Genomic DNA, 8,581 nt, shown 5'->3' with positions numbered 1-8,581 from the left:
TCCGCCTGCCGACGGGCTCGGCAGCCAATGGGCAGCCAGCGCTGGGGGGGCGGCGGGGGGCAGGCTGGGAGTGGCGGTTGTTTCAAGATGGCGGAGGTAGCCGCCGGGCCGGGCGGAGGCGTTTACTGGAGTCGGGACGGTATCCTTCCGTAGGGCGGGGACGGCTCTTGGGGACGGGGGAGAAGCCGCGGCGGGGCCTCCGCCCCGGTGTTGTGTCCGTGGAGGGGAGCGGAGCGGGAGGGTGCTGGTGGGGACCGCTGGGGCGGGGGGGCGGCCTGTGGGGGTGTTGGGGGTCTGGTGTGGGGAAGGCCGTGGGGGCGAGCGGGGTTTTGTGGCCGTGACACAGGGGAGCTGTGGCGCTGCACTCGCGGGTGTCGGGGAGCTCGGGCTCGGGGGACAGGTTGGGCACGTCCCTGTGTGCAGGGAGTGGGAAGTTAAATTTCAAAAGCTAAAAGTGGCCCACAAGAGGAGGCGGGGTTGGGTGTCCACCTTTTGTGTGACCTAGCTATGAACTGCTGGGGGAATATATAAATATGTAAGGAAATCGGTGGGCTGGGTTCAGCTTGCAGAAACTTACAGAGAGTAACTGAGGCTAGAGGATGATCAGGCAGCAATAAAAAGATGTGTCTTTTATGATTGGTGTCTAAGCTTGACTTCAAGCATAATGTTTAGGGTGAGCCTGCGAGGGACCTGGAGGCCTCTATCTGTGAAGTGGGAGGCTGTGGCGGCTTTGTCTGCAGAAGACATGCAAGCTCTAGTTGTGTGAGCCTATACGGGACTGGAGACGTAGATGGAGCAGGTGGTGGTTGTGGTATTGGGCATTCAGCCTGTAGAAGCCTGGCTAGAGAGAGAGGTGTGCTTGCATGGATCAGAGAACCAGAAGGATTTGGCATTGATGTTTGGAGTCGTGTGTCTGAGTTAGAGGCTCAGTTCCCTGTAGACATTAGGGTGGAACTGGCAGTGTGGTCTGGTGGAAATTTAGGAACTGACAATTTAGCTGTTGGTATGAGGGACTTGATGCATTGTTGTTGCTCACACTGAGAGTGGAGTTCTAGCATCAGCTACAAGTGATTGAAAAGTGTGCTCTTGTATTTATGTTTGATTGCACACCCACTGGAAAACAGTGCACAAATGAAATGGGCCAACCATCCAATGGACTGTTTAGGGAGCATGTTTTTATAATTTCCCATTTGTGTAAAAGACAACCAAACAAAAAAACCCCATTGCCTATAACTTTCTCTGCAATGTGATAAAGTGAAGGTTGGTAGTCACATAGCTGATTTGTTGCCACACTGTCACTACTCTGTTCACTTGCGGAAGTTTTGATGCAGTTACAATGACTGTATTTTTATCATTTAACTACTGGGGTGACAGGTTGTAGTCCCATGAGTAAATATGGTTTCTTGAGCCCGGTGGTGGCCTCATGTATCATGATATTCCAAGAAATGAGGCTTTTTCTGACAATCATTTTCATTTTACATGTTTTTGCAAGTAGGTAGTGTTGCCTCTGGTCTTGGAAAAGTTTAAATAACTGGAAATGCACATGGCACAAGAGCAAATAATAGTGGATGCTTTCAAAGAAGAGGGGTGAGGGTGGGAAATTTGGGAGGTTTGGTAATATTGGTTTAATAGCTTTGGAAGACTGAGCTTCCCTCTGTAACTGATGAATAGATACAGCATAGCAAGACAGATGCACTGTTGCTTGCTGTAGGGAAGCTATACAGCATTGTAAGGTGTCCAGTTTCTCCAATGCCTGTGATGACTGTCTCTGCTGTTGCCTTGAACACTGATTGGTGGTACGAGGTTTATAATGTGTATGGTCATCTTACTGGGCATCTTGAGAGGAATGTGGCAGTGGATTAATGTTAAATGGCCAATGCTGATACTGTCCCCAGTCTTCCACTCTGAGATAAGGACGTTGGACTTGTTTATGAATCAGCTCCTGAGTCACTGCAGTTTTCAGTTCAGCTAATTAAGGTAACCTGATCTAGTTTTGGTTTCTTCTAATACACTAGGCTGCACACCCTCACAAGAGAGTGGTCCTGGACTAGATGATCTCCAGAGGTCCCTTCCAACCCCGTATCATTCTGTGATTCTCTGGTAGCTGAGGGGAGTAACGGCAACAGCTTTGACTAATTTTTTCATCCTGTTACTAGGTATCTATCCACAACAGTTCAATACTGGAGGCAACCTTAAAAAGCCGAATGTTGTTTAGGCAAACCTGTTTTATTTCCTGTAGCCACGTGCGGACACACAGATTAGCCGTATGTCAGTTGAGAAAGCAATTACCTGTGCTATAGTTTGTTGTTTCCTGTAGTAGTGCGAGTTGAAGATACTCTCCTTAGTGTCCTGCAGATCGCTGTTGCAGTTGTGCTGAGGCAGCTGTTTGGGCTGGGCTGTGTTCAGACTTGGACTTTTGATCTGCCTTGGTGCTTTTTGGAAAGAGGAAACAGTGGTTTACTTTCAGAGTTTGTTCAGCTTCCTCACCTGGTTCATGGCATGAACCCACAATGTGTTGTGACAGCTAGAGATAGTAGGCTGCAGCTTACGTGTGAGAACAAAAGTACTTTCAGTGTTTGCAGAGAGTTGGCTTTGATAGTAGTACCGAGTGAACATATTCCTAAACTGGTGTGAGACTGATGAGTGATAATTGCTTACAAGTGATAAAGTGGATCAATGAGATCAGGAATGAACCTGTGATCAAGCCCTTCCAGAGTGCTAAGTACCAGTTTTGTGATGGATTGTGGGTATTGACGGAATTTGAAGTTGCTGTCCCCAGGAGGAAGCTTCTAGGTTGTTGCTAATTTTTTCTACCATGTGGTAATTTATTAAGTTAAGTTTTTGAGATAGTACTATCAAAATCAAATTTCAGTTAAGGCAAGAGTTTGTGTAGGTTAATTGAATTTTTTTCACAATTTGACTTTATTGTATGAAGACAGGTGCAAAACCTTAAATACATTTATCTGTAAACAGTACAGAAATTAGGTAATTAAGTGGCCAACCTTAGAAGGTTGAGGAAAGTAAAGAGGTACAAACAAAAGATAGTGGAGCAGAATTTTGTGCCCTGTGCTTTTGTTATTCACTTTAGTATAATGTTAGTTACTTAAGAGAACAAAAATCTTTACATTCAGGTAAATGAAACTTCCGCTTTAAGGAAAACACTATAGTTTACACCCTTCCCTGAATTGTGTTGAGTCCTATTTTTAGGGACTTCTAGGAGGCAAGAATTTGAATTCAGTGACTGCCAACATAGCACAAATAATATGGTGCCAGTCCTTTATGATTTTAAAGTGTTTTCTGCAGTTAATTACTTTATTAAAAAAGTAATGTAATAGTTAAAGCTCTGGGTTATTTGAAACTTCTTGAAACTTCTTTAAGAAAATCAGTCCTCAGGCTTTCATCTGTTACTCATCATGTGATGATCAGATGAGAATGACTAACTTCCTTTGAAGCCTTTTGCATTTATCCTATTTACGTTTCTTAGAATGTATTGTACAAAATGTATTTCATCACAGTATGACTATATGCTATTTCTGACTTTGTCTTCTCTACATATCAAGAGGTTCCTTATATAATGATAACCTACTCTAATTTAAATAAGTGTTGTTACTTCATTATCTTAGTAATTGCATTTGTAACTGGGGCTGGTCCCTGTGATCTTTCATGAAGGTGACCTCTAAGATAATCTTTACAGGCTGTGAGAATTAATGCAGCGAAGGAGTAGTTGTTTTTGGTTTAGCAATCTGTGTGTTTGTTTTTCTAGTCAAGTTTTACTTGCTTTTGGTGCTCCCAAAGTGTTGCCAGTTTGTTTTCTTATCAACAGTCTTTTAAAGTTAAGAGCCAACCTACTTACTAGTTCTGTTTAAAGGGCCAAGCTTGCTCTCTTTTTGTTTGTTACCTCTTAACAAAGCCACATGCAGTTTCTGATGAAGAACAGCCAATGGTATCTGTTTCAGGTATGACCTTCTAGTAGCTGTAAACAAAGATTTTTTTTTTTTTTTTTTTTCCTGTGAATGCTAAACTTTGCAATGTTTTTTCAGGTAGGTGGTTCGTGTACTTAAGTGTGTAGGGTACAGAGTCATTACAAGTTGTAATGGGACATCCAGGATTATAGCAGAGGATTTATGCTGTACTGCTTAGATGACCATAGGGTGTAAGATGAACAGTTTCAGGGGAGTTGTTCTGTTGCAGTTCTGTTGCAGGTACAACATAGTTTTATGCAATCTGTAAGGTAAGTTGAATATTTAATGTGATTTCCAAAGAGTGTTGAAGCATTAGAGATGTTCAGGTCTTTTGTAAATGCTAAAGGGAACAATTAAAATGAAGGTTCATTGTGTAAAGAAAAATCAATTTTTTTTTTTTATTAGTTCTCTTGACCTTGATTTACTGAGTGCATGCTTGTGTACATCCTTGGGGAAAAGTTGGGCGATCTTAGGCCCCCTTCAGAATTTTCTAGTTGTAAACACAGCATTTATAGTGACACCAGGTCCTGAAAACATATCTGGGGATGATTAACTCTAGTAAAGTTGCATTTATATCCAGAGTATGTCCAGCAGTTATAAACTTTGAGGAGTCCTACTCTAGGTTTGGAGTAGCATGCTTACCCTTCAAAACTACTGGCAAAACAGCTCTGTTAAAAATCTCTGCGTGTTGTTGTGTAGTTCACATAGTTCAAGCCAGGCCATGTCAGATCATTATACTCTGTGCCCTGGAAAGAAAGCAATGATCCTAAATGATGGAAACAGATTCACTCTGGGAAATATTCTTCCACTTCCATGGAACAGAGTTTCAGAAACACTGTTTTCTCTTGTGTACGAGCATAGAAATGTTAAAACTTATAACTTAGTTCTTTCACTTGAATTGCTGGTATACTCCTGAAATTCATTACCCAAATAAATGTAATCTATGTGATAGTATAAAATAAAGATTAAAACTTTTTGCATTTCTGAACAACCAAAACTCAAGCCTTGACAGTAGCAAGAAGCCACTGGGAGGTTTTAGTGTTAGTATCAGTGATGGCACTTTATAATTGCAGCACCAGGATTTTTGACGCTTTCATGTTGTTACTGTTGGTAGTGGTAAACTAATTCTAATTATGGCACAAAGCTTTTTACAGATGATCTGTGAAGTGTGAACTACCGTGTTAGGCTACTCATATGCCTGTTCCTGGAAGGAACAAACAACTAGCTTGAGCCATCAAGTTGGTTAGCTGTATAATAGAAAAAAAATTACATTTTATCATATGAGTGATACTTTTAACAACATTACTGCTGCTAGGTTCCCTGTTGTCTTTAAGTATCAAAGCAGAAGCTCAATTTTATGCTTTTGCATCTTAAACACAGGTTTTTGCAATGAACCTCACTCAGAAGACGATACATGCATTTCAGAATTTACGTTGATGTTCATTGTGGCTGGGTGCATTTCAGTGCCATGCACCTCTTTTTCTGCTGATATGTTCATCTTAATAGAATTTTGTATGGAATGAGAGGCCGGGGAGAGCTGCAAACACACACCTGAAATGCTCATTCTTTTTAAAAAGACCTGCTAAGGCAAGGATGCCTTTGTGGAAGTGTTGTTGTAGGAGGCAAGGATCCGTTTTTACTTTATAATCTGTGTGTTCTGCTTGTCTTTTGTCTACAGGAGTGTCTACAAAAGAAAATTTAAGAACAAGGTATTTGCCAAAATACCAAAAAAGTGAAACTGAGCCAAAGGTGCCTCTAGCTGTTGCTTCTGTTTCAGTGGATCCTGTTAGAAGCACGGGAGATCTGACAGGGCAGCAGGTCAGTAAAGGCAAATTTTTCTTGCTCTTAAGAGTATGCATAGTAGAAAAATGGCAGAAAATCTTTAGATTGAAAACTTTTAAACAGTTTTAGAGTACTGTTATTTTTGCAATTTTTTACACTTTTTGCCCACTTACATGGTGGCTTGCTGGCAAAAATTACTTTTCCACTGAGATAGCCCACCTAAAGGGAGCAAAGGCTGAATGTGCTAATTTATGTAAGTAGTATGTAACTGGGGCTATATAAAACAGGTTATATATATTTCTATGTGTGTATGTGTACTGAGAGACAGTGTAGCTTTGATTGGCCCCTAATCTATACCTTACTAGCCAAACACACATGAAGTTGTGTTTCCCTTTGTTCAGTTTCATTGCTTGTGTCATACCACTTAAAAATAAGACTTCTAAAAGTCTTTTGAGATCTTTTTGCTGAGGCTGCTCATGTTAGTAGGGTAGAATCACCTGGTTTTGTTAGCAAAAGTTAAAGATGCATCTGAGTAGTAGTAGGAGTAGCTTTGTCAGTTGACATCTTTCAATTGTCTGGTCTACTCCTGTGGCAATAGATGATGCTTTTCCTACAGTTGATTGCATTAGAAATTTCAGACAGTGGGGTTTCCTTTGGAAGTTTATTCTGTATTGTGGTAGGTATTGTGATATTCAAAAATCTGTTGAGAGATGCCATTTTTCTAAGGTTATTTGTATAGTACAGTGACTGTGTAACTCATTTGAGTACTGTTAGCTCTCTTGCCTAGTAGCCATCTTGGGCAAGTCTATAAGTCACTAGGCTTTAGTATCCTCACACTTATAGGCAGGATCTGGAATTTTTGACTGCTTCTGAATCACTGCTGTATTATCATGCAGTTAAATCTTGTTCTTCGTCTGGGCTAAGATGCCCTTCTCAGTCTTCTGTGTGCTAGGTAAAGGCTGTGTGCCTCACACGTACATTCAAAACTCTGATGTGAAGACAGATCACTCAATTCTCATTTCTTTGACAGTGTCATTGCCCTTCAAATCCTTCAGCATGACACTCTGAAAACTGGTATTCGTTTCTAGGTCCCCTCCTGGACCTGTCCCTTTCCATTTCTCTGTTTATTAGTACTTGCTTTTAGTCGTCAGGCTTGTACCTTCACTTTGCAAATGCTGCTGTTAAGTGACATGCAGGAATTTCACAGATAGCCCCCTTTATGCAGGATTTTATGTAGAAGCATCTTTTCATAAGTATTTACAAGCCCGCTGCCTCACAGATGCCTTCATATGTCACATTAAAATCTGTTTTGTTGTATGGTGTGTTGTTTGCATTACTTGATGTTTAGAGAATTTTCGCTTCTTTTTCCATGTGAGATATGTTGGGGTAGAAATGGTCTTTGTTCTTTTTATGTAATGCCTAATACGTGAAATCTTGATTGGAGACTCAAATGTGCTTTTATAATATCGACAATTAAATGTGCTCAGAGCTTTTTCTCTTTTCTGTCTTTTTTTAACCTTCTGTTTTTCTCTTACCTTGCCAAATCCTCATAGAAACTTTGTACTCTAACTTTGAAGATACGATCTGAATTACTTGAAACAAACAGAACAAATACATTTTACTTGTTATGGAAGAAGATGATTTCCCAAAGTTTTTTTTTGCAAGGAGGTTTCATCAAAGTGGTGTGTGTGTGTCTAGGGAGAGCTGATTGCTTTACTTTAACATACTTCATGCTGTTGTACTGGTAGGTAGCTCACCACTACTATTTACCTTGAAGAGAATGGATTGAGTTTTGCTCTAATATGAATCTTGGCAGAACTGATTTACCTTTTTTCCATGCAGATAGACTTGAGTACCACAAAGGAGGATGAGAGTTTTGGAGAAGTCTTCAAAGAGGTCTTGTTAGTGCTGGAACTTTTCTAGTACTTTTAATAAATCAGTGGTTTGCTATTTTGGTCTTGACCGAAATTTCCCATCTTCCTACTTCCCATTTGACAGAAGTTGTCTGTTTCTCTCATGCAAATTGTTATCTTCCAGGGTGTGGTTTATAAAGTGAGAGAATCTTCCATTTATGTAGTACATTCGTCCAGAAAACACTGAGTTACAAAACTGTGTTCTACTTTGAGCTGTGTAGAAAGGACGGAAATTTGGAAAAAGGAGATGATACAGTCTTGGCCTCTATCTCATTTATCTTCTTGTTTTGATGGTGGAGCTGTTGCTTTACATAATTCCACAGCTTCATTTTGACATGTGTTATGGTACAAACCTGCCTTTGAGAAATTTTTGTGTGCCATCTATCCATACCTGTGGGTGATACAAAAAAGCACAGACTAACTGCAGATTTTCCTCTCCATTCCACAAACGTTTGTCTTACACTATGTACATAGGTTTGGGTGATAGCTTGAGGTACCTTCTGTTAAAGTCTCCTTTACTAATATGGTCAAGCTTCTGCCTCTTTTTTGAGTGAAAAATGTCCTGTGACTTTGTATTTTTCTTGAAGTCCCATCATCTATCTGTTAAAAAAAAAATTTTTTTTCAGATGTTTTTAGGATGGGAAATGGAATTCTTTGAACCATGTGTTTAGCTGAAGTTAAAGTCAGTTAAGTTAAAGACATTAATTCTCTCTTCCTTTGTCTGACTGGAAAGAGCGTATGTTTGGGGGAAGGAAACTGAAATCAAATGACCCCTTGAAAAGCCCTGAAGTCTGATTTGCCTTGTGAGATTATTTTTTTTAATTTATTTATTTCAACAAAAATGCACTGAAGTTAAAATAGAGGTGTACTGAAGGGTCAGGTAGGTGTAATATGAGTCTGTATAAAATCATCACCTCTTTCAAA

General features: G+C 40.3%; 1 protein-coding gene across 1 annotated transcript in view; it reads left to right on the top strand.

Moving 5' to 3' along the window:
• Positions 1 to 73: 73 nt before the first annotated feature.
• KIAA1328 (KIAA1328 ortholog) overlaps positions 74 to 8,581 on the top strand; it is a 178,307-nt gene continuing 169,799 nt past the window's right edge. The window contains exons 1-3 of the mRNA XM_074166575.1: positions 74 to 139; positions 3,921 to 3,956; positions 5,641 to 5,780. Coding sequence (XP_074022676.1) covers positions 88 to 139; positions 3,921 to 3,956; positions 5,641 to 5,780 — 228 coding nt within the window. The 5' untranslated portion in view covers positions 74 to 87. The remainder of the gene's footprint in view (positions 140 to 3,920; positions 3,957 to 5,640; positions 5,781 to 8,581) is intronic.

Source organism: Numenius arquata, chromosome Z, assembly GCF_964106895.1.
Source record: "Numenius arquata chromosome Z, bNumArq3.hap1.1, whole genome shotgun sequence".
Taxonomy (NCBI): domain Eukaryota; kingdom Metazoa; phylum Chordata; class Aves; order Charadriiformes; family Scolopacidae; genus Numenius; species Numenius arquata.
The sequence above is the reverse complement of the archived record's forward strand: the minus strand, read 5'-3'. Positions and strand labels throughout refer to the sequence as shown.